Source organism: Nelumbo nucifera, chromosome 2, assembly GCF_055504915.1.
Source record: "Nelumbo nucifera cultivar China Antique chromosome 2, China Antique-T2T, whole genome shotgun sequence".
NCBI classification, from domain to species: domain Eukaryota; kingdom Viridiplantae; phylum Streptophyta; class Magnoliopsida; order Proteales; family Nelumbonaceae; genus Nelumbo; species Nelumbo nucifera.
Window position 1 is genome coordinate 104112373 of NC_142650.1, and position 25723 is coordinate 104138095.

Genomic DNA, 25723 nt, shown 5'->3' on the forward strand with positions numbered 1-25723 from the left:
CACCCTAAAATATATTGGTGAGTTGTGAGGATAAAAATAATTTAGAGATGCAGGGTATTGAACTCCATACCTCTCGCATGAAAAGCGAGTACTCTACCGTTTAAGGTACATCCCCATTTGTTAATTATGATAGTAATTGTTGTAATAAATTAAAAATAATAAATAAATATGAAAGAAAATTTGAAATTACTGAAATGATCAAAACACCCTAAAATATATAGGTGAATTTTGAGGATAAAAATAATTTGGAGATGTGGGTATCGAACCCCATACCTTTCACATGCAAAGCGAGTGCTCTATCGTTTGAGGTACATCCCCATTTGTTAATTATGATATTAATTATTATAATAGATTAAAATAATAAAAAATAGAAATTCCTAAAAAAATCAAACACGCTGAATTGTAAGGATAAAAATAATTTGAAGATGCGGAATATCAAACCCCATACCTCTCAAATGCAAAGCCACCACTATATCATTTGAGTTACATCCCCATTTGTTAATTATAATAGTAATTGCTATATTAATAAAATAATATCTTTTTCTGCCACAGTAACTGGCGCAGAAATTCGAGACGGTAAGAATTTCGTGTATCGGAGCATTTGCTGTTAATTGTTATTATATGATTTCTTTCTGAAAAAAGTCAAAAACACTTCACATAGTGAGAAATTCAAGATTCAGAAAATGTATGGAGAGGCCAACAATACAGTCAGTCACATTTACTTCATTCTTCTCCAAGACATGAGTAAAATCTTCTTGGTTCCCTCGTCGAGAAATGGAAACCCCGTGACTCTGTACCCAAATCATGTCAATTCTTACTCCATGAGAAAACTGTAGAGATACAATATATACTACAGTAGATCAGTATTAATTTTGTTATTTGAGTGTGGTCCCATGTGGTTCTTATTTGTGTTTATTGCTGTTTTTGTTATTTTCTTTTTTTTTCCTACTGCACAAACTAGTGGCCTGGCACCCTTTCCCTTTTCTCTCTTCTCTCACAGCCTTGTACAACTTCACCAAAGCAACCACCACTTGAAGCCATTTGCACTGTTGTCCGAGTGCAATTACCATAACCATTTTTCTTCCATGATGAGAGATGTTCACTGTTGTTTGGTTGTTTTTATAATGCTTAATTTCTAAATTCTTTGCTAAAATCAATAAATCATTGTTTCCTTGTTCTCTATACTATGCTATTGCTATTACTAAATACAAATGGAGAATTGGTGGCATGCCAGATTAGGATGCCTTCAGGGGACTGAGGCATTATTTTCTTGGCGACTGATCTATCCCACTTTTATAAAGACAAATGGCAACAAATTCTGAATACTGTGTAATTTACATGAAGTCTTAATTATAATATACATCACTTGGGAAATACCAATACATGCAATTTTTTATAATAAATAAAAAAGAAAATTTATAAGATGAAGAAGAAGAAGAAGAATACAGGTAAAAAAAAAAAACATTTCTTTCTTATTAGGTGGTAAGATCTTCCCCAGAAAGAATTTTGTGGAGTTGTTTTGCTGTCCATGTTACCTCTACAAGGCTTCGTAGGGGAATCACAATCTCATCAGCAATCTTCATTAGCAGAACCCTGCATTCTACAACAGAAAAAGGGGAATGAGAGTTTTAGTTGTCAATCTATAGATGCCGATGCCTTTCAAGTAGGCACTTGGAGGAGATTGAAATTGGATATGCAGACTTGCATCCAACCTTAAACAAGCAGGTACATTCATTGAATGGATATACATATATCCATATATCATCATGCACACAAATGCCCTTTTTAGATGTGTCTACATAAATACAAGCTCTGGTGTGCTGTGCACGTTCTTATGCACACCAGTCAGCAATGGACTGCTGTCCATCCCATGTGTTATGCACCTGGGCTTGTGTAAAAGTCAAGTGAGAGCTGTAAGGCCTCTCTATACGAGTCTAGAGCCATAAAATGCAGGAAGGAAGTTGTTCGTCACTGTATGCATATTGATGTGCACAGCACCTTTTGTACGGAAGATCCAAACTCCATAAATTCATAGATAAATATATTCACAGCCTATATGCACGAGTGTGCTTTCCAATCTACCTATTTATTATCCTTCAGTTCTCAGGGTTCCAGCTATAGTTGCAGATGAGATTGAGAGGATTCAGAAAGAGTTTTTATGGAATTTCAATTCAGAAGTTGAAAAGTTCCATCTTGTTAAATGGTCGGGTCTGCAGGGAAAAGAAGGATGGGGGGATGGGCATTAGGAATGTGAGGGTGATGAACAAGGCATTACTGGGAAAGTGGGAGTGGAGGTTTGGGACTGAGAGAGAAGCGGTTTTAGAGATGGGTGATGGAGAGTAAATTTGGGGTTATTAACTTTGGGTGGGATTTGAGGGAGGTGGCTTCATCTTATAGTGTGGGGGCTTGGAAGGGTATTATGAAATTTCATTATTTGATGGCCAATTTGACAGGACGGAGGGTAAGTTTGGGTAACACCATTAGGTATTGGGAGGATGATTGTTTGGAAATTGGGAAAGCTCAGTGAGATATGTCCAAGACTTTATGATCTAAGTGAAAAGAATATTGTTAGACAACACTCAAAGGTGGATTCGGATGCTAAGGCTAACTTGGATTTGGTCGAGCCTCTTATTACTACCCCAAAGTTGGTTAACAAGGGAGGTTTGGCCTCTGACCCGCTCCCCCCTTCTAGTCCTCCAGCATTACTGGTTGTTCCTCGAACAAACTCAGGTATGTCTGTCTTTTTGGTTTATGGTACTGATGTGGGTGTTGTGTCTGGTGCAGGTACTCTAGCACCTCAATCGGAAGGAGTGGCCTTGGAAAGGAAGGTTTTGGAGGAGGATAGTGAGGGTAAAAGATAGGAGGAGGATATGAGGAAAAGAAAGAATCAAGAGGAGTTGTTGAATATTTGGGATCAAATATGCGCGTATCTTGAGGAGTATAAGCAAAAAGAAGAACTGTTGGAGGGAAATATAGAGACTTACAATCTACTGCAAGGGGTAGCAGAGAAGGTGACTGAAGGCTGCAAAAATGCAAGAGGAGATCTGGCTTTTGGGAAAATGAGGAGGAATTAGAGAGAATTTGGGGACAAATTTGTGCTCTCCTTGAGGAGTATCAAAATGTCGAAGAATCTTTAGAAGAAAGCCCAAGAAATGTGGAGATCTCAAAATTCTCAAGAGTGAACTCAATTAATTCTGGTTTAATACAAAGCCGAAGGAAGAAGAAAAGATCAGAGGTGGAGAGATTGATTTTTGACATAGAGGGAGACTTAGAATTTAGTGGAAGGGGGGAGAGAAGAAAGATTCTTAAATAGGGGCTTGTAACTTGAGGCAGGTGTAGAGAAGATGGGCCGAATGGCCCATAGGCTGTTTATCCTTTTTTTATCTTTTATGTTCTTTGCTGTAATGGGCCTTAATCTGGGCTTATTCTTTCTTATGTTATGTCTTTTTAATTTTCTGCCCAACTAGGGGCTTCTCTGTAAATTACCAAAGTTTAACTTAATAAAAATAGAATTAAGGGTGTAAGAAAAGAGATTATGTTTGAAAATCTCTCTCTCTGAACCCAAGTTGCCGCCACCTTCTTCTTCATCTTCTCTCCTCTTGAACTCTGACTTCTGCTACTTCCTTTTGATTTTTTGCATCTTTCTAAACAGTCATTTCTTCTCAAAATGTTGTTTTTCTACTTGATATTAGAACATGCTCGTTTTTCCTCTCTTTTTTTTTTTTTACCTTTTTTTCCCATACACAGTGTGTATGGAGAACTGAATCGTATGAATAGTTAAAGACACCTATTTCAGCCTAGTTGTTAGTGGTTTCTGGAGAGAAGAGGATTGGCTTTGTCGCCCCCTTGACAGATTAAAGTGTGTTGCCCGAAACCCTAATTTTCTGGAGAAATCTGATTGCGGGCCCCACAAGGAGTTTGACCTGGGCGCTCAGTGACTGAAGGCTTTCTCATTCTCCTTCTTGAAGATCGAATTAAGTGGATTGATGTTCTGTGAAGTCTACAAGGAGCGGCTGAATTTTCTCCGTTTCTCCCAGCTTCCGGGTGTGACGCAGATTACTGGTATGGCTGCATAGAGGTTGGCTCACAACACAGTTTTGTTCTGTCTTCATCTGGTGTTTTTCGAAGTTGTTTGAAGTCATTTTTGAAGTGTTTAAGAAGATGAACTCCTCAGACTTTGAAAACAAGCATGTTGCTGAATCCTGATAGGTTCCGGAAGCCTTTGTAGACTCTCTATTGGCTGTGACCACAGTTAAGCTGGATGGAACTAATTATCTGGCTTGGTCACAATCAGTAAAGATTAATATTTGTAGTAGAGGCAAGTGGGGTTTTATCTCCGGGAGCAAAAAGGCTCCTCCGGAAGATGATCCATCATATGAAAAATGGATGCAAGAAAATTATATTGTTATTGGGTGGCTTGTGAACTCAATGCAACCACAGATTAGTCAGCACTATTTGTGGATGAATTCAGCAAAGGAAATTTGGGATAGTGTTGCTGAAACCTATTCCCAAAAATTAAATGTGGCCAGAGCTTATAAGTTGAGAAGTGATCTGAAGAATTTGAGACAGGGGGAGAAACCATTAGCTGTATACTTCTCAACACTAAAGTCTTTATGGCAAGAAATAGACTTGATAGAAGCTGTAACCTGGGAAACCACTAACGATGTTGAGACCTACAGAAAACTGGTTGAGAGAAACAGGGTGTTTGAGTTCTTGACAGGACTAAATCCAGAGTATGATATTACAAAGCAAAATATTTTATCCAAGGTTAGTGTCTCATTGTCTCAGGCATATGCCTTGGTAAGTAGTGAAGAAAGCAGAAGACTTGTCCATGTTCAAGGGGCTGGTCTAAATGATCACTTTGCTAATATGGGAGTGAAACCCAAGGGGGTTGCAGGGACCCCTTTTATTTATGGTCGCTCTATACATAATAACATAAGTTGGCGCCGCCAGACAAATTAAAACTCTCCAAACCTTTCTCTTCTCTCTCTCCTCTTCTTCTTCCTTATTTCTTCTCTTTTCTTCTGCTAATATGGTAGCAGAGTGGTTCTACTGTGTCTGAGAGCAGATCAAACTAGTTCTTTCTTCTTTACCTTGTTGTCTTCTTTACAAGTTTTCTTTACCTTTTTTTCCTTTCCCTTGATTGTGTACAAAGAAAAATCCTATGAAACAAGACTGCTCAATGCAGTCAGAGGAATTGTGAGGTTCAGACCTCTTTTCTATGGATTGTGTGATCCTGTACCTGAGAATGGGTTACTTGTAGGTCACGAATGACCTGTTTTTGCCAAGTTTTGGTGTGACTTAACTGCTTTGTGATCTCTCCTAGCAGTTGGTGTGTTTAGGTGATTTGGAAAATTGGTGGATTGGGACTGTTAAACTTGTGCAGTGCTGAAATCAACCTGAAATATTTTTTAAGAGAATTGGAGCTGGTCTGTGTTCAGATTGTATCCAGATCAGAGTGTGTGCATGTGGACTGCATCTCTAGTGTGTTTTTTGGACCTTTTTGGGTATTAGGACTTTAGGAGAGATCTTAAGGTGTGTGTTGAAACTGAAAAGTGTTCTCTTGAATCATGTCCTCTGAGAATTCTGCAACTTCTGGGATTTCAGGAGGTCAAAACGAAATGAGTGTGGGGGATGGATATGAGTTTCCCCATGGCTGTAATTCCCTTTCATGGACTAAACTACCATGAATGGTCTAGGGGAATTAAACTTTACATTACTGCTAGGGGGAAAATAGGGTATATCAATGGTAAAGTAAAGGAACCAAAGTCTGGAAGTGTTGAACATGACAGGTGGGACCAAGAAAATAGTATGGTGATGTCATAGCTCTTGGTTTCTATGCTGCCACAAGTAAGGAAGACATTTATGTGGGCTGAAACAGCTTGTGAAATATGGGAACAAGCAAAATCTACCTATTCAGAGCATAGGCACTATGCAAGGATATACCAATTACAAGTTGAATCCTCCACCTGCAAGTAGGGAGAGAGGAGTCTCTCGGTGTACTACTCAGATCTGACATCAATCTGGAAGGAACTGGATCATTATCAAAATGTGAATTGGAAGTGTGGTGAAGATGCAAAGGCCTACAAGTCACTTGTCTACCAACAACGAGTATTTGCTTTTCTTTTGGGGCTGAATCCTATATATGAGTTCATGAGGGTACAAATCTTAGGAAGTAAGAACTTACCTTCAGTTTAGGAAGTTTATGCCTTAGTTCAGTCTAAAGAGAGTAGAAGAAGTGTGATGAATTGTACAGAGGGGGAGCCGGTTGCACTAGCAGTCTGAGGAGGTACAAATTAAAATGTCAAAGGCCCTTTTAAGAAGGGTGATTCACAGAAGAGAGTGGATGACAAAGACAAGCTTTGGTGCACCCACTATTAGAAGTCCAGGCACACTAGAGATACATGTTGGGAACTCCATCGCAAGCCAAAATGGGCTCAAGAATTGGGTAAGAAATCAACATCTAATCAGAGTAAGAAGCTAACCCAGTAGAGCCAGAAGAAATATAACTTAACAAATGTGGCATCTCCGAGACTAGCCCCATGGTACCCCAGGAACGACACTCTGGTTCTGACCCCAAGGAAGAAATTATCAACTCCTTTCGTGACCACTTGGAATTATATGGTAGGACTCTTCGTTAGATGGATTCTGGCCCTACTCCTACCTCCTTTGCGTCTACATCAAGTAATACTACCACTGCTTTTCATGTGTCATCTCATACATTTGATTCCCCTTGGATAATGGACTCTGGAGACTCAAACCACATGACTAGTAAGTCAACTTTATTTCAGGCATATAACCTCCTCTCTAGGAGAGATAAGGTGAGACTAGCTGATGGATCATTCTCCACCATAGCCGGTCAAGGAACCATCTCCCTTCCTTTCGGTCATACCCTCTCTAATGTGTTGCATGTTCCTAAGTTACCTATCAATTTACTTTCCATTAGCAGTATTACTCACTCCTTGAATTGTTCAGTGACATTTCTTTCTTTCTTCGTGTGTGTTTCAGGATTTGGCCTCGGGGAAGATGATTGGTAGAGGAAGCATGGTGGATGGTCTTCACGTGTTAGAGAATAAAGCCGATCTTGTGGCTACAGAGTCCTTAAGTTCATCTACTGAGAGTCATGCCTACTTATGGCATAGTCGTCTTGGTCATCTTTCGTTTGAGTCTTTAAAACTTATGTTTCCTAAGTTATTTAAGTCTTTGTTAGTTAGTGAGTTACAATGTCAGACATGTCAAGTGAGCAAACATTGTAGAAATTTGTCTCCTTTAAGAAATAAAATATCTGAATTTTCGTTTCGTATTGTCTATTCTGATGTTTAGGGCCCTGTTACTCTACCTTCTAAGGTTGTATATAAGTACTTCATTACTTTGATTGATGACTACTCTATAATACATGGGTTTATCCTATGCAATCTAAAGATGAAGTGCCAAAGATTGTGAAAGATTTTCAACGCATGATTTTTACTCAATTCCAAACCGAGATTCATATTTTCCAGTCAGACAACAGAAAGGAGTACTTCCATAGTGATCTCACAAAGTTCTTTTCTTTGTGTGGATCTCTTCATCAAAGCTTTTGTGCTAGGACACCCCAACAAAATGGTGTCACTGAAAGAAAAAATCGTCATCTTCTCGAAGTATCTCATGGTTTATTTTTCCACATGAATGTCCCAAAACGCTTTTAGATGGATGTTGTTATGTGTGTTGCATATCTCATCAATCGTATGCCATCTCGTTTACTAGAGTATAAGGCCCCACATCAACTTTTGTTTCCTACAACTCCTCTGTCCCCTATTCCAATGTGTGTCTTTGGATGTCATTGCTTTGTTCATTACTTGTCCTCTTCTCATGGTAAACTCGATCTTCGTGCCATTCCTTGTGTTTTTCTTGGTTACCCTTTATCTCAAAAGGGTTATCGTTGCTATGACCCTGCCTCACACAAGTACTATGTCTTCATGGATGTATCATTCTTTGAGAGTCAACCTTTTTTCTCGGTTTCTCCTCAGGGAGAGAGTAGGGTTGAGGAGGAGAAACACACCCAGACTCAGACTCAATTACCTCATCTTCCTAATCCTCCTCCATTTCGTGTCTTCCTTCACCGCCATAAGATCTAGCATATTTCAAGAGCCATGGAACCTAAAACTATGCAACCAATATCATCAGACTCTCCAGAGGCAGATCCTCCTCATCAGCCAAGTACACTTGTTCCCATTGATATGCCTGAACCTCTTGATATTGATTCCCATGTTATTAATGATCTTGATGTTCCTATTGCTAAGAGAAAGGGTGTTCGATCTTGTATTACTAATCATCCTATCTCTCACTTTGTGTCCTATGATCATATTTCACCTTCATATCGTGTGTTCTTTTCTTTTATTGACAGTGTTTCTATTCCTAAGAATGTGGCAGAAGCTTTATCCAAACCTAAATGGATAGATGCAATGAAGAAAGAAATTAATGCCTTACACAAAAGTAGCACCTGGGAGTTGGTGGATCTTCTTGAAGGAAAGGAACCAGTGGGATGCAAGTGGGTGTTCATAGTGAAGCATAGGGTTGATGGTACAATAGAAAGGTACAAAGCCAGATTGGTGGCCAAAGGGTTTACACAAGTATATGGAGTAGACTATGCAGAGACCTTTGCTCTAGTAGCCAAGATGAGTTTTATCAGAATCCTCCTTTCATTGGCAACCAATCTTGACTGGGAACTTCACTAGTTGGATATTAAAAATACATTCTTGAATGGTGACCTAGAGAAGAAGGTGTACATGACTCAACCTCTAGGTTTTTGTGCCAAAGGTAGTGAGTAGAAGGTGTGCAAGTTAAAAAATCATTATATGGGTTGAAACAATCACCTCAGGCCTGGTTTAGTAAGTTTCACTTAGATGTACACTAGATGGGGTTCAAACAATGCCAGTCAGATCATACTCTATTTGTGAAGAAAGGTGAAGGGAAAATTGCAGCTTTAATTGTGTATGTTGATGACATAGTGGTTACAGGAGACTGGAAGACTGAAATACAGAAGATGAAGAAATTCTTAGCCACTCGGTTCAAGGTTAAAGATCTAGGCCCCTTATGTTATTTCCTTGGGGTTGAAGTCACCCGCTCTCAAAAGGGCATCCTTATTTCCCAAAGGAAATATGTACTAGATCTATTAGAGGATGCAAGCAAGTTGGGGGTGAAGCCAATTGATTCACCCATTGAGCCTAACTATCAGTTGGGAGACAGTCAGGGGAGTTTTTGAAAGATGTGAAGAAGTTCCAAAGACTTGTAGGGAGACTCTTATACTTGTCTATGACCAAGCCTGGTATTGCCTATGTAGTGGGTGTCCTTGGCCAGTTCATGCATAATCCTAGAACAACTCATTTTGAAGCTGTAGAAAGGATCCTTAGATACCTCAAGAAGTTCCCAGGAGCTAGTTTGCTATTCCAAAAACATGGGCTTTTGAAGGTTGAAGTGTATACAAATGTTGATTGGGCAGGGGCAATTGATGACAGAAAATCTACTAGTGGGTATTGTACTTTTGTGGGAGGAAACTTAGTCACCTGGAGGAGTAAGAAGCAAAGTGTGATGGGGTCCAATGCTGAAACAGATTACAGAGTTGTCTCATGGAGTTGTTGAAATCATGTGGATAAAAAACCTGTTAGGTGAACTGGGTTTTGTAGTTAACAAACCTATGTCACTCTATTGTGACAATAAAGCTGCTATCATCATTGCTACTAACCTAGTCCTCCATTTTTTTTTTGATCAATAACAAAAACTTTTATTAAGAGGAAAAGAAGATAGAAATATACAACAGGGAGGGGTAAAAACTCTTAACCCTCCCTAAAAGTAGAGATCAAATTACAACAATGCCCAAAAGAAATTTGCTCTTCCCACCCCTTGTTTGGCCAAAGTGTCTTCTAGAGAATTAGCACTCCTCTTCAATCATTGAACTTGAATTTGCATGTTTCGAGTTAGCTGGTTAATTTTCTTTTTTTTTCATTTGAGAACTTCCACAGACTGAAATCTTCCTTCTACAACCAGCTAACAACCAACCTAGAGTCACCTTCCACCAGCTAGGGTTGTTCATAACAAGACCCAAACCGACCAACCCGGTCTGATCCAACCCGAGTTGGCCGGTTTTCTTCAGCACCAGTCGGTTTTGGGTTACAGAAAAACATAAACCGATGGTTCGGTTCGGTTTCGGTTTTCGTGTGTGAAAACCGAAACCGAACCGACCTTAGATATATTATATATACCTGATATATTTCAGTTTTAATATATATCTGATATATATATTTCAGATATATATTTGTGGAAATATATATATATATATATTTATTTCAGCTTTATTTTGGAAATATACATATTATATATAGAATTTCTGATATATAAAATTTCAGCTTTAATCCATCAAATCATTTTTAATTTCCAGGCATCCAGCCTTCGCTTCTTAGACTTGAATCCTTCACCGTTCACACCAGGAGAATCATTCACAAAACCGATCCAAACCGACTCAAACCGACCAAGTCGGTTTTACTTAGTATTGGGTCAGTTTCGGTTTCATTTCTAGGTAAACCGACCAGGTTGGGTCGGTTGGAAAAACGCCAATAAACCGACCCAACCCGACCCGTGAACAGCCCTACCACCAGCAATTTTCTAATATTCAGCTACTAGACTCTTAATCCCTTCCAGGACAGCCAAAATTTCAGCTCTCAGAGAATCCCCCTAACCTATAGGGCCTGAAAACATGGCAATAATTTGACCTTCTTCATCCCTAAACACTCCACCTATACCTGAAGGGCTTGGGTTTCCGTCGCTGCTGCCATCAAAGTTCAATTTAGTGAACCCCAAAGTTGGAGGAGTCCAAGCTAGAATAGGGGACGTAATCAAGGGAGCAGACCAAGCCACTTCTTTCCAATTTCTAATGATATCTCCTGCTGAATAACCTTCAAAGAGCTTCATAGTCTTGACCCAATGAACCACCCTAACATAGATTAATTCAATAATTGCTTGTTTTTTTTTTTCTTTTTCATGGAAAGTTCTTTGATTTCTTTCCTCCCACACTGTCCAGCATACAACTGATCTAACAAATCTCCACAAAATTTTACCTCTCTTTTTTAAACCACTCACTGATGTAGAGTTAAACAAGCTCTGCACACTTGAAGGGGAGGGCCACCTGCAACCAAAAAGAGAGAAAAACCAACACCAGATTTCTAAAACAAAGGGACAGCAAACTAATAAGTGATAGCAGCTCTCACCATTCTTCTTACATAAGATGCACCAGTGTGAGGATAAACACTAATAAGGCTTTTTCTTTTGAAGTCACAAGTGTTACACTTTTCTAGGATAACTTCCCAGCAGAAAACACCTACTCTAAGAGGAATCGGTCCAACCTAGTCCTCCATGATAGAACAAAACACATTGAAGTGGACAAGCATTTTATTAGAGAAAAACTTGTGAGTGGAGAAGTGTGCACTCCATATGTCAGTTCAAAAGAACAACTTGTAGACATCTTCACCAAGGGCCTTCATCATGTGCGACATAGTAAATTGTGTGACAAGTTGGGCATAATTGACATCTATATCCCAACTTGAGGGGGAGTGTTGGAATGTTTTTCTTTATATTTATGATTGTATTCTGCTTAGTTAGGGCCTGTTTGGTCTGGTTAAAATAGTCTTTTTTTCCTTTGTTTATGTACTTTGACTATAGTAGGGGCATAAGGGTCTTTTCCCTTTTATTTATGGTTACCCTATATATAATAACATAAGCCGGCACCAGTAGACAGATTAGAGCTCTCCAAACCTTTCTCTCTTCTCTCTCTCTTCTCTTCTTCTTCCTTATTTCTTCTCTTTTCTTCTGCTAATAACCTTTAGGTGTGGATCCCGACCATTCAGATTTGAAAACATGTGGTTAACACACCCCAGATTTTTTGAAGAATATTGAAGATTGGTGGAGGGTAGAAATAAGTGGGGTGAAGTTTCACAAAAAATTAGAAAGCTTGAGATCAAAATTAAAAGAATGGAATAGGGATCATTTTGGGAATAGAAGTGAAATCTTCTTTGATGGTTCAGATAGAGGAATTGGATCTGAAAGAGTCCCAAAGAACAATGAACCTACAAGAAAGGGAGTTGAGATGGAAGTTAAAGAGAGATTTAGAAGAGGTCCTTTTGCGAGAGAAAATTTCATGGAGGCAAAAATCCAAATGTAAATGGATCAAGGAAGGTGACGGAAACACCAAATTTTTTCATGAATTAACTAATGGAAGGAGGAGGAAAAATCTTGTGTCTAAACTTGAAGTAGATGGTTCAGTTTTTGAGTCCCAAGAAGAGATAGCCAATTGTTTTGTGACTCACTTTAAATCTATCTTGAGGAGGCCATTAGGCATTAGAGAGGAGTTAGGAGAAGTGAGTTGGCCGAGACTTTAAGAAGAGGAAAAAGTTTGGCTGGGAAATTTTGAGGAGGAGGAGGTTAGGCAAGCAATTTTCTCAATGGATAGATCCAAGGCACCAGGGCTGGATGGTTTCACCATGGGTTTTTATCAAGATTGTTGGAACATAATTAAAGAGGACTTGTTTGAGGTTATTAGAGAGTTTGAGGATAAGGGTGTTATTAGTTGCGGAGTTAATGCTACTTTCCTAGCCCTGATTCCAAAGAAAAAAGAGGCTAAACATCCAAAGATTTTAGACCTATTAGTTTGGTGAATAGCATTTACAAGATCTTGGCTAAGGTCCTTTCATTGAGGATCAAAAAGGTGTTCTCCTCTATCATCAGCCAAGCCCAAGGTGCCTTTGTATAGGGAAGACAAATAATAGAACAAATCTTAATAGCAAATGAGTGTGTAGAGGAGATGAGAAGATCGGATAATAAAGACTTTGTTTGCAAATTGGATCTTGAAAAGGCCTATGATCTAGTGGATTGGAGCTTCTTGTTAGAGGTGCTAAGAAAGTGTGAATTTGGGGTTAGATGGTGTAATTGGATCAATGATTGTCTTACCTCATGCCATTACTCGGTTCTAGTTAATGGGGTTGTCAATGATTTCTTCCCAGCTTGTAGGGACCTAAGACAAGGTTATCCACTATCCCCTTTTCTTTTTACACTAGTTGTAGATACTCTAAGCAGACTGATATCAGAAGCGGACATGGTTGGGTCAATATAAGAGGTTGGAGAATAGGTAGAGATAGAATTCCGGTAACACACCTTCGATTTGCATATGACATCATAATTTTTTGTGAGGGTTTTGACTTGATGAAGGTAAGAAATTTGAAAGATGTGATAATTCATTTTGAAAGTGCCTCTAACTTGAAAATCAATTTTGAAAAAAGTTGTATGGTAGGGTTAAACCTAACTGGGGAGGTGATGGAATCTATAGTTGCCTGTTTAGAGTGTACCTGGTCTGAGTGGCTTTTGACTTATTTAGGACTTCCCCTAGGTGCTAACCCAAAGGAAAGCCATTTTTGGAACCCTGTGGTGGAAAATTTTGAAAAGAGGTTGGCAACCTGGAAAAAGAATTACATTTCTTTGGGGGGTAGAGAAACTTTAATTGGAGCAACACTTGTCAACCTACCAGTCTATTTTTTGTCAGTCTTGAGGATACCAAAAAGGGAAGCAAAAAGGATAGAAAAATTGATGAGGGATTTTTATGGGAGCCAGGGGAAGAGAAAAATGACCATTTAGTTAGGTGGGATATAGTGACCAAAGCAAGAAAGAAGGGGGTTTATGATTAGGGAATGTAGTTAGCAAGAATGAAGCTCTACTAGGCAAATGGCTTTGGAGGTGGCCTTTGGAGAGAGAGAGAGATTATGGCATGCGGTGGTGGCTAGTATCCATGGATGCTCCAAAACTGGTTGGGTTGTTGGGGTATCTCAACAGGCTTTGCTCACAACTCCATGGAAGGCAATTTTTGGCACACTCCCTAGTTTCCTCAAGTTTGTAAGGTATGATGTCTGCTCTAGAAATTCTGTCTCTTTTGGGAGGATGTTTGGGTGGGTAATCAACCTCTAAAAGACCGCTTTCCCTCTCTCTATTCCATTTCCCTTTTTAAAAAGAAGCCTATTTCAAGGTTCCTTTCCCCTCCAATTCTTCCTTTGACTTTAAATTGGCATTTTCGGTTTCGTAGAGGTATAAGGGATGAAGAATCAACCTGTGTCTCTGAGCTTCTACTTCTTTTAGACTGTGTGTTTAGATCCTCTCAAACCTGATAGAAGGAATCTGGACTTTGACCTCGAGTGGTTCCTTCACTTGTGCTTCTTTTTTCAAATCCCTTTGCTCTTCTTCCTCATCTGGGGTTTTCCCTATCAAAGAGTTTTGGTCAAGGCCTATACCTTCTAAAGTTGCTATCGTCTATTGGGAAGCTTATTATGGTAAGATCAATACCTTGGATAACCTACAAAATAAGAGACCTTATTTGTGTTTATCCCCAAATTGGTGTATTTTGTGTAAAGTAAAGAGTGAGGACTGTCACCACTTGGGAGCTATTTTGTGGAAGTGCATAAGGGCAGCTATTTTGTGGACCATTTGGGAGGAGAGGAATGCCAGAATTTTCCAAGAAAAGGAAAGAAGTTTAGTTGAAGTAAAGGAGTGTATCTTGAAAAGAACAATTTTTTGGTTGAAAACTTCAGATCTTTTTATGAATTATTCCTTTGATGATCTTTGGAAAAGCTGGGCAGAGGTCGCCTCCACAACCTCTAAAAAGAAGTGTAAAAGCTGAATGGAAACCTCCTCTGGAAGGAATGGTAATCCAGGGCCTTCAGGCATAGGAGGGGTTTTGAGAGATAATGATAGCAACATCTTATCCCTATACTCTAGATCAGTGGGTGTTGGTGACTCTACAAGGGCTGAGATGTTGGCTGCAGTACAAGGAATACAGGTTGCAAACCAACTTGGAGTGGAACACTTGATAGTTGAGGGGGACTCTAAGGTGGTAGTAGGTTGGCTGTCAGATCCAGACACGGTTTTCTGGGGTTATAAGGATCTTCTCAAGAAATTTAAGTGGCTGACAAGAAACATGACTGTAAACTTTCAGTGGGTTAGCAGATCAGCAAATGTTATGGCTGATTCCTTGGCTAAACAAGCGGCTTTGAGGGGTGATTTGTTCTGGGCGACTTTATAAGTGTATTTCTGTTAAGAGTGTGTTTATATTCTCTTTCCTAAGGGGAGGTAACATGTCGTGCCTCCTCCTAGGATGTCAATACACCTTTTTTTATCTAATTAATAAAATTATCTTTCATTTATCAAAAAAAATGTTATGAAGTTAGGCAGGGTTTGGTGGTTTGGTTTCCAAAGTTTAGGAGGCCTTTGCTGAATTGGGAGGTGGAAGAATGCATACAGTTTCTGTTCAGATTACAAGAAGCAGAGATCAATGTCGAAAGGCCTGATGAGAGATGGTGGAAAGAGTGCAGAAATGGAAGATTTACAGTGAAATCTTTCTACAAAGCTCTTGTGAGAGAAGTCAGGTTGGAAGGTCAGAGATTAAAGGCGTTTAGGGAAATCCAGTCCCTCCAAGAGTAGAGACTTTTGCATGGCTGATGTCTTTAGAAAGCATCCTGACGCAAAATAACATATCAAACGGAGAGGTATTCATCTAGCAAGCAGGTGTGCTCTCTGATTGAAAGAAGAGGCAGTGTTTCACCTTTTCTATAGCTGCAAGTTCTCTTTCTTTGTTCGGGGCTTCTTCTTCCGTCTCTTTAACAAAGAAATTTGGTCACTGGGTTTACCAAGTTTGCACACTGGCCTAACATACAAGGAAGTAAAAAAGCTAAAATTTTGTGGAGCCGTATTCCTTTTGCAGTCTTCTGGGAAATATGGAAAGAGAGAAATAAAAGGATTTTTGAAGGAAAAGCGTGTAACAGGATGAAGACATGCATGCGGATTGGCTCAAGACTAATGTTTGGGTTCTAATTTTACCAGAATTCAGAGAAGATTCAAGAAGTTCCTTTGAGGCAAACTTTTGGGAAACAATTGGATGGGGAAGGGTTTCGGGGTAGCTTGCTCTTTTTGATAAAATGAAGTAATCTGTCTCTACTATATGGGTGATTTCTCATTACCTTTTTTTATTTTTTATTTTTCTCTTTCTTATATTGTAATCTGTTGTACTCTCTAGCTTTCCTCCCTTCAATGAAATTTTATTTTTTATTTACTACCAAAAAAACAACACGGGAGTGATCAATGTGGCTTGAACAACATTCATAACATGATACCAGTTCTTTCCCTACTCTAGATAATGGAATCCATAAAAACTGACCTCATTCAAAACGTCAAATAATTAAATCAGGTGTTATTCAAGGCTAACTTTTTAGTTAAACTAGGTTCACGTGAATCAACTTAATACCTGAAATCTTGCTGAAATTGAGCAGAGACATGGAGGAAAGAACCCTGTTCTCAATCCGCTCACCTTTCTCCAAGTTTTCCTTCAGCCGAGGGACAATAGTTGAGAATACAGAAAGCTGGAATTCTGTGTTTGAGAATGAAGCCAGTGCATGGCTCAACCACGCCACTGTGATCAGGCAAACACCCACCAAATTCGAGTTTTCAGAGCCTAGACATTTAGAAATGGTTTCCATAAAAGGTTTCTTTCTGTTACCAAGCAGTGCTGCTGCCAAGTGCCTCAACCAAATTTCCTTTGCTTCTTCTTCTTCTTCCTGAAATTGGTAATTGCAACCTTAGAAATGAGTAGATTGGTGCTCAATGTAAACTGCAAAATACTAGTAGAGTCAGGCTAGTTGCAAGGGGTGATTGCATGGTGCAATGGTAATATTCCAAGTTGACAAGCATAAAAACACAAGTTCTGTCTGAGAGCAGACACTACAAAAAAATAAAAAAAAACCCAAATCTGTACCTAGTCCACCCATCTTAATATCCCAGATAGCTCAAACTTACATTGGGTAATGACCTCTTTTGGCCTTTACAGTCAGGTTAGTTGCTATTGAAACAATTGCATAATTTAAGTACTTCAGATGCTTGAAAAAAAATTGTTGATCTATAGAAAAATAATATTTTATGAGTCAATTAAAATTTTAGATTCTACTCAGAAAAACTAAAGTTTTAGATTCAAGTCTCAATCTCTAAAAACCATTACAGGGCACAATGAAATCATCTGATGGAGAAAGAAAAAGACAACAGAAAAAGGAAAGAGCTAATCCAGTAATTCACCTATGTGCTTAGAGTTCAGATTACTCTTTGTAACAAATTGTAGTAGTAGTAGTAATAAGAGTACACTGTTTAAGTCAGCTAAAAAGATTGTCTAGGTGAATGAAGCAGTATCCATGCATACACTTGGAATATAGTGCTGAATTAGAAAGATGGAAGTCGGATGTTTCATTTTACACAATTGAGGAATATTCTTATATCTAGATGAGAAGTCAAAGCACCAACTCCATTATGAGTCCTTAGGCTTTTGTTAATTTTTAGATAAATGGTTTTCACAATATGCAAAGCAAAGACTTCTGAATAGAAAGCACATCAGAATGTTACAAATTTAAACTTTAAGAAAGAACTCTGGTGGATTACTCAAAATACTTAATGATCTCAAATAAGAAAATGTGGAAAAACATTAGTTGCATTTTCTAACACGTCACAAAGAAAGAAAAAATAAAGGGGATACGGTATTTCAAAATATAAAACCCACCCATGGAATATCTTCATCAATTTGCACACTCTCTACATCCTTGTCAAGGGAGCCAGCTTCACACCAATCACAAAATCCTGATTGTCTTAGGAGCCAATTCTCTATTGATACCTCTCCTGAGAAAGAAAAACGCCCTCCCAAGATGAGAAGAGCTTTGCAGCACTCTTCCTGGCCCTTTCTATCAGTTAAACAGTGGTCCAAAGCCATTGTAATTGTATCAATAGCCTCTTCTCTATATATACTACATTTCCGGGGCTCTACCTGCAACAGGATGGTCTCAGAAGTCAGATCCATTGTTGACACATTTTTCAAGAATTAAACTAATATTCTGACTCCATGTAGTCCAAGCAAGAAAATATTTAGTCATGCCTTCTTTTAGGAATCTAAAATCCACCAAAAGCAGACAAGTTTTGAAAAATATTAGGATGCCAATCATTCACTTTGTCCTTGTAGGAAAATAATGGAGCCAGTCCAGCCATGATACCTTCATCTGAAAATATTTTAGCCTTTCATTTCAATGTGTTAAACATTAGAAATAACAAAGAGACTTCATTCATTATCATCATCATCATCCATGCCATATCCCAACTATATGGGGTCAGCTACATGAACCCTGTTTCGCTAATCCATTCTATTTAATATCATATCCACTGTTAAATTGCTAGTGTTTAAATCATTTCTTACTACTTCTACCCATGTCCATATAAAAATAAAATAAAATAGCTGTTAACTGCACCAATTAGAAGTGATCTGGTGCAAGTAGAGAACTCTAAAAGAGTAAGGGGGAAGCCAAAGAAATGAATATAAGTAACAATAAACAGTCCAAGGATTCATGTTGTTTATCCATAATAGTTGGGATTAAGTCCTTGTTGAGATGAGTATACCATCTCTACTTCAATCAGATTTTATGGTTTCTTTGTTAGTGTCAGTACCACCAAAAACACCAAAGTTTAATCAAGTTGCAGCAAAGAAAATAATTTTCTATGATGTAATTTGGTAAATATACTTTTTTTTATAGGTAACGAGTAAATGACAACATATAATGCTGCTCTTGGCTATCCAAGGTCTTGGGAGGAGTGTACTGGTTACAAACCCAGCCTCCAATATTTTATCACAAATTGACTACTCTCAGACTTAAACCTGCATTTTCACACTTTGTCATCCCATGTTGTTAACATGATACCAAGAAATTTCCTTTACTTCATTAATACTATAGAAATTTAACTGCAAGAGCTTTTAAAAGAGCCAAAGAGAAGGATCCTACCTGCCATTCCTAGGATAAAAAATATGAGGATATATACATCAAGTATCAAATAACCCAAATCCCATATTTCCATCAAAACAAAAGGAATATCAGTTTGTCACAATCTCATCCCATTGGTTCTTGATGTTAATTTAGTGTCCAAAATAAGAAAGCTGATGTCCCTACAAATTCTTGGTAGTGATTTTTACTTGTTTTCAGAGGTAAATCTACCTCATCTTCAATAAAAATAATGGTTGTGGTGTTACTAGATGGTGATTCTAAGTCAATTTGCTTCATCAAGCCACAAACCAGAAACAGTTAGGAGATCCAATTCAGTCATGGTTGAGAAACATTAGAATTGAAATTTGTTAAACAAGTTAGAAAATATAACTAATATATAATCAAGTTATCTTCCTAGGCATTTCTAATGTGCAGTGGTTTAAAGCATTGCAGTGGGAAGCATGGCACTGAAAAGCTAATGATACAAGGGCCTAATAATGTGATGAATGTTGGAAGGATTGCCCAAAGATAACCAAAATATGAATAATGCCAAAATATTAAAATACGGAATACTTATTAAAGTAGCACACCAGAAGATCAAAGTGTAATAGAAGAACCGCAACCAGAGGTTTCTGCTCAGAAGGAGAGCTTTGGAGATACACTAGCAAAACATGCATTGTGTACATTATGCCCTCTTTCAGCAAGTCATTTAAGAATGCTGTAATTTCTGTCCTCCTGTGCAACAACCAAAGAAGATAAAATCATAAAATCAAACTCATGCAGGAAACAACTATTGAATATCATTCTAGATACATAAATTTCTGCATTTTCAGATCATGGAAAAATGGTATACTCTAGAAGCCTATTTTCATGCCACATGAAATGAAATGATTTCATTGTGGTGTTGTTTGCATTTTAAAGCAACAATATAGTCTGAAATAGATCCTTCCTAATTAATAAATTGGAAGGTCTTTTCAAGTTTCTCTGAAAATGAATTCATTTGCAGCATTTCTCCAAAACCTGAAATAAATACATTTCACCTCCAATAGTGGTCTCAAATACCATGTCAAACTAGAATGGCATGATTTTCATGTGGCATCCAAGCAGGCAATTGCTTTTTAAGAAGAAGCATATTACAGTGACCTCCCCATGCGCAGATAAAAGATTATAAACTAGTTATAATAAGTCTAATGTCAAAGGAAAAAAAGGAGGGAAGAACATGACAATTAGAAATAGATTTCTCTGGAACATTGCCAGTACTTCCCAACCATGAATCATGATGTCTACCTTCACAAGTATTGTAGAAGACAACTGGAATTCACAAGCATTACCAATGATAAAAAGAAAATTTTCAGATGCACTCTTCTTTTTTTTTTTTTTTTTTGATAAATCAGATGCACTCTTCTTTTCCACAAAAGAATACTGTTGCAAACTTTAATTTCTGTCATTATATTAGAAATCAAGAATTTTTATAATTTCATCTCTGATGATCCCCGAGACACTTTCAGTGACAGGTTTGTCATTTTATCAATGAAAATCTTCTGTGATCATTCCTTTTTCTAGTCTCAGTCCAATTTGTTCATATTAACTTGGTTCCAACAGAATCTTCTGACAATGGCAATAATATACATAAGCAACATGCAGTATTGCATGGATAGAGACGGGTTTGATTCTGACGCATGACAAGGAGAGACTTGGTTAGGTGAAAACAATGGATTCAGGAACTTTAGTGAAAAAAAAAATGTATTTTTGCAATGGTATTTTGCGTCGTTCACGTATCTAGGCAAAAGGGCATAGTTACGTCAATATTTATCTTCAATGAACTAAAGGGTATCTCAGATGTTCATTTATGTAGAATGAGGGAAGTTCTTAAAGAATGCTGTGGAATTCCTTATGAACTTTCCCTAAACTTTCTGTTACTTTCTTATTTTCTGTTAAACCAAAGACAGCCTAAAGGTGTCATTCAAGAAGTTATTTGGAGTATGGATGGTGAATGCATGTCAAATAGACAAATACAGAACCTATATCCCACTTAGAAGAGCAGATGCAACACTATCGGCACAAGCTTCTGGATGCATTATGAGAATTTTAGTTACAAGAAAAAAGAGATCTCACACTCAATGCCACAAAAACTATGTAGTTTAAATATCACAAACCTTCCTAGGCAAATTAGTTCAGTCAGCAACAGCACTGCATTTGTTTGTGATTTAACTTGTTTGCTATGAAGGAGCTCAAGGAGAGATGACTTTTTAATATTTCTAGCTATGTAATTTCTCGAGCTCCCATCTGCCTTAATACAACAGCGTAGAAGTGCAACAACACGTGTCTTTTCTTCCAGGTTTCCTGATTCTAACCTGCGAATAAGAAACTGCAAGCCCCCAAGAGAGATAAGGTGTGTAGTATTTGTCATTTTTTCCTCCTTGTTTAAACAATTGAGAAGGTTCTCCAATATGAAAATAGCTGCTTCACCCTTGGATTTAAACCCATGTTCTACTGATCCTGCTGCTATTTGGGAAGCCAAAGCCAAGAGAATTTTACAATTTTCTGATTTCCAGCTATCAACAACACGTTTCAAAACAAAGTTGGCACTAGGAACAAGCAGGCAGTCCAATTTTCTTCCAGTCACTGGACATACTCTTTTTCCCTGTTTGAACCATTCCTTAATGGCCTCTCGCTCAAAGGTTTGACCAGTCTCTAGTGTCACTGGATCTTCAAACAAGCACCCAGTCAAAGGGCATAGAAATTCCTTGCGGATACTTGAGAAAAAGGAGGTTTCATTAAAATATTCGTAAAATCCATCTGACCCTGCACTGAGGAAATCTATGTGAACAACTTGCTATAACTTCACAGAGACTAGATATATGCACACACACACACACACAGACCATGGTTTTCACCTTCAGAATGGGATCTCATGTTGCTTATCTGCAACCAAAAAGAATATAGTAAATATTAGAATGGTCAGAAAACAACGATGAATATGGAGAAAAAAAACAAAAGAAGAAAAAGATTTCTTGTGCATTTGAAATGGAATTTTTACTAGTATGACCTTTGAATGCGATATATGAGTTGTAGCAGTGAAATCAATGGAATTATGCTGCAGTGGGAAAACAGACATTGCTAGCTTCTCGAGAATAAGCTCATTCGCTTTTGTATGTGGAAGCATAAGCAGCTCATGGGTGCTCCTCGGGGTTGTATGCCACAAAGAAATGTCTGTGATGTCATATTCTCCTACTTCTAGAAGAGTAACCATATCTAATCTCCTTGTTTCGCCATCTCTCATTAACAATCCATTTGGCTGCAGGGTGTTGAAATTTTAAGAGTAACAAAAGTTTATAACACCATCTTATTTGGTAAAACTAGAGGACAATTTTATGTTGACTGATCTACTTATAAACATTTAATTGTGACAAGAAAGAGAAGGGGAAAGATGGGCTTCAACTTCACTATGTTGCACAGAACTAATGAAGTCACAGTCCACAGTATAAGGAATCGTAAGTAAATCTTAAACCATGTGTGATATGAGATATGTTGGCACCTATTAATAGCTAAAACCTAAAAAGACTGTTGCATAGATAGAAAGAACACTAGTAAGATGTCACAATCATACATTTACATTAATGATGAGCTCCCAAATCTGTTTGATACCCTATGATACCTAGGTAATACAAACTAGCAAGTAGTAACCATGGTATGGAATAACATGAGGAAAAAGAAAAAGAACTACTTACAGCATGAGATGCATCAACTTGTAAAGTCTTGGGAGAATTTTCTTTAATATGCTGCCCTATGCATGTTCCTGGCTCAGGAGAGAAAATTACTCTTTGTCTGTCTTTTTCCACGGTAAAATCAAAGTTTCTCGCACAGATATCAAACTCTGCTTCTCCCTCTCCATCTTCAACTTCATCCAAGCCATCTAATTTATTTGACTGGCCAAAAACAGCAGTGTGCAACTTTTTGCTTATCATCATCTTAGGTAAAGCAGGGTCAACTTGGCCAGGTCCTAGCTCTGGAGAATTTCCATCTGAATCTCCATCCACTACAAGTTTAACTGACACTGAAGGGAATTGAATAGAAGGAAGTGCAGGACCTTCAACTCCCTCTGTGAGCCAGTCCTTGTAATAAACTGCAAACTGGTGAGTACCAGTATTTAGTACTTCATTATATGCTTTTTCAAGAAGCTTGAGTTTCTTCTGTCTACTTGATGTATCTGGTATAGAATCAGCTTCTTGATTGTACCACACCCTCAAATGTGTAAGATGAGGAAGGAAAAGGTAGTCCCACAGTTCTGGTAGCAAACTTGTCCGTGCTAGAAAGGGTGAATCACAGAAGACCTGCAAAAGATGTTTTGCAGATACTCTATCTTTCTTCTGGAGCTTATAGATCACACCAAGGTAGAGGTGTGCACAGGCTGATAAATGAGAATTGGGAACTCCAGATGTAAACCCATCCTTCAATTCTTTTGAATTCAAACCTGCAATCGCATTCAGCTGCAAAGAAGCTTTCTTCAGCTTCTTTGCATTTGCAGACTTCTCAGCAACTCGTTCTACCATATCCATTGCCTGTTCAAGATGGGCTATGACCTTGCTTTCAGCATGATGGCCTTCTTCCAGTTCATTAAAACTTAGGCAACAGGAACAGTTGCGGCGAAGTGATATTCGGAAGTACTCATCTTTGAGATAGTGTCTTATATGACCACTTAGAATAGAAATCAGGGCCTTTATTGCAACTTCATCAAGTGCAGGTACAAAAACTCTTTCCTCAGTATCAAGATGCCTTGTACTCTGAATATCTTCAAAATTTTTGCTGTTATGTGAAATATTATTTGATTTTCCATAAGATATATCTGGTCTCTGCAAACTTTGTCTCGAAATATCGGAGAAATGCAGTTGCCCAAGCAGATGGTTGTCAGCATTATTTTTGGTCCTCTTATCTTCTAGTATATCCTTATTATTCCTTTCTTCATATCTCCCCTTGTCCTTATCCCCCAAACCTTTAGAATATCTATTCCTCCCTATTTCAATTTCCCTCACTTCCTTCACTGACCTGTCTGCGAATCTCTCACTTCCCAGTGCATCCTTGAATCTTTGGTCAACTCTCTTACTTTGTATGGCATCTTCACGATACCTATTAGCGGAACTCCCAATCTCTTGCAAGTAATCACTAGAATTTCTTCCTTCTAATCTCTCAATTTCCTTGAAGTTCCTACTCGATCCTTCTAAAGTCCTATCATTCCCAATTAAACTGCCTCTCCATCTCCTACACCTAACTCTGTCTCTCGGCGGCAGTTCACTTTTCAACCCGTATTGAGAGCAGTCAGATCTGCCCCTCTCTCTCCCAATTCCAAAAGCACTGGATGAAGAACCTAAATGATGTTTCTCCTCAGATAGATAAGGTGGCACACTCACAGCTATGGATCCAAGAGCAGCTCTAGACCATGCTTTACTCTTTCCTTTGAACCCTTCCTCTGCAAAAAGTTTCTCCAAAGATGATGCCATTTCTGCTCCTTATGATTAATTTCCTTAGCTTCAAACTAGATAATTTGATCTAGCTTCTGTCCTTGGGGAAAGAAGTATATGCAAAATCAAGGATAACTACCTCTATATTTGAATCTACTGCATGAACACCATTGCCCTTGAATGAATATCTGGCAGTCCATGAAGAGGCAACAATGATTTCATTCTCCACTCGAGCTAGCTCAGGTTCAGGCATTTCATTAAAATATTCTGGGGTTCCTGATTGAGTAAAGCAATCTGGGGTGATTTGCTATGCCAAAAGATGCTTCCAGAGGGAAAGCATCTTGGACTAAATGATGCTTCCAGAGGAGGAAAAGACGACCATGCTGACATTAATTGACCAAGCACCATTTACTGCTAACTGCTAAGCAACAAAAGGAAAAACAGAAGAAGAAAGAGAGCGAGAGAGGAAGGCAACAACAGGCAGAAGGCAAAGGGAAGACGATGAGACAACCAATAGCAGACAAATGGAGAGGTTGGCTAGCAAAATCAATCTTTTTATGGGCAAAGCTTGATATTGCTGGCGGTCCCGCGTTTCACATTTCAACCGTTTCAACTGCCACCCTCTTCTCACTCTCAGTCCTCTCTAGGACTACATTATTTATTGGCCCAAAGCTTTAATTGGGGGCCCACATAATTTGCCCAAGATGAATTTAGAAGATAAAGGCCCACGACCACGAATGCTGTCCCCTTCTCCCGTCTGCAACCTTGCTTTGACCTTATAAAATACCTAAATTTGGAGTTGGCCACTAGATCTTTCTTACCATATTCATGTGGTGTTGCATTTCTTAACGTGTAGTGGTTGGCCGCCTTTCAATCAATAAAAATAAATAAATAAAAGATGCTTAGTGGACGACCAAGATTAAAGGGGGGCATGTAGAGACTTTAAGTAAGGTTTGATAGATCGAATGGCTAAAACTGAACATGTTCGATGCCTATGCCCCTACTATCTTTTCTGTTGGAGGTCCCATGAATGAAACTCTGTACTTTGGCTGTAACTGAGGACAGGGGCACAGAGAGCCTAGTCCAAAACACGCCCATACAACATACAAAACTTAACCAGGGGCCCATGGGGATGGGGCCCCAACGTCCAAACTATTTGACATTCGAAAAATGCCCAAGGATACAAATATTCTTATACCCCCTTGCACATGCATCTTGGACCAAACATCTAGAATATCATGATGTGGAGCCGTTGGACAGATGGGCGACCAACCTGAGAAGACACAATTGTTCTAGATGCATGGTATTCCCTGCACGGCAAGAGATGGGTGGAAACGGTAAGAAATAATGATGAAACAGGATTTCATGAAACAGATCATCAAGGGAACAGAGAGATCATCCCATCCCTTTAAAGTT

At 38.5% G+C, this 25723-nt stretch overlaps 1 protein-coding gene and 1 long non-coding RNA gene across 5 annotated transcripts; one reads left to right on the top strand and one right to left on the bottom strand.

The window, feature by feature from the left end:
- Window positions 1–1268: 1268 nt before the first annotated feature.
- On the bottom strand, window positions 1269–25669 carry LOC104603607 (putative E3 ubiquitin-protein ligase LIN-1). Of its 4 annotated transcripts, XM_010267669.3 has the most exons (9): window positions 22580–25669; window positions 21898–22146; window positions 21746–21773; window positions 21005–21653; window positions 19439–19583; window positions 17606–17866; window positions 16562–16619; window positions 16310–16474; window positions 1269–1600 (listed from the first exon to the last, which is right to left on the bottom strand). In XM_010267669.3, exons 1-9 carry the CDS (start codon window positions 24344–24346, stop codon window positions 1476–1478), a joined length of 3447 nt encoding a protein of 1148 aa, XP_010265971.1. In that variant the 5' UTR covers window positions 24347–25669; the 3' UTR covers window positions 1269–1475. The 4 variants fall into 4 exon arrangements, with proteins under 4 accessions (XP_010265971.1, XP_088755342.1, XP_088755343.1 ...); XM_088899216.1 differs by having other exon boundaries at window positions 16373–16619; XM_088899217.1 differs by having other exon boundaries at window positions 1269–1593; window positions 16310–16619.
- On the top strand, window positions 1596–9989 carry LOC148802648 (uncharacterized). Its single transcript, XR_016083027.1, has 2 exons — window positions 1596–6771; window positions 7009–9989. It is a non-coding gene; the product is annotated as an uncharacterized LOC148802648 (long non-coding RNA).
- Window positions 25670–25723: the final 54 nt, after the last annotated feature.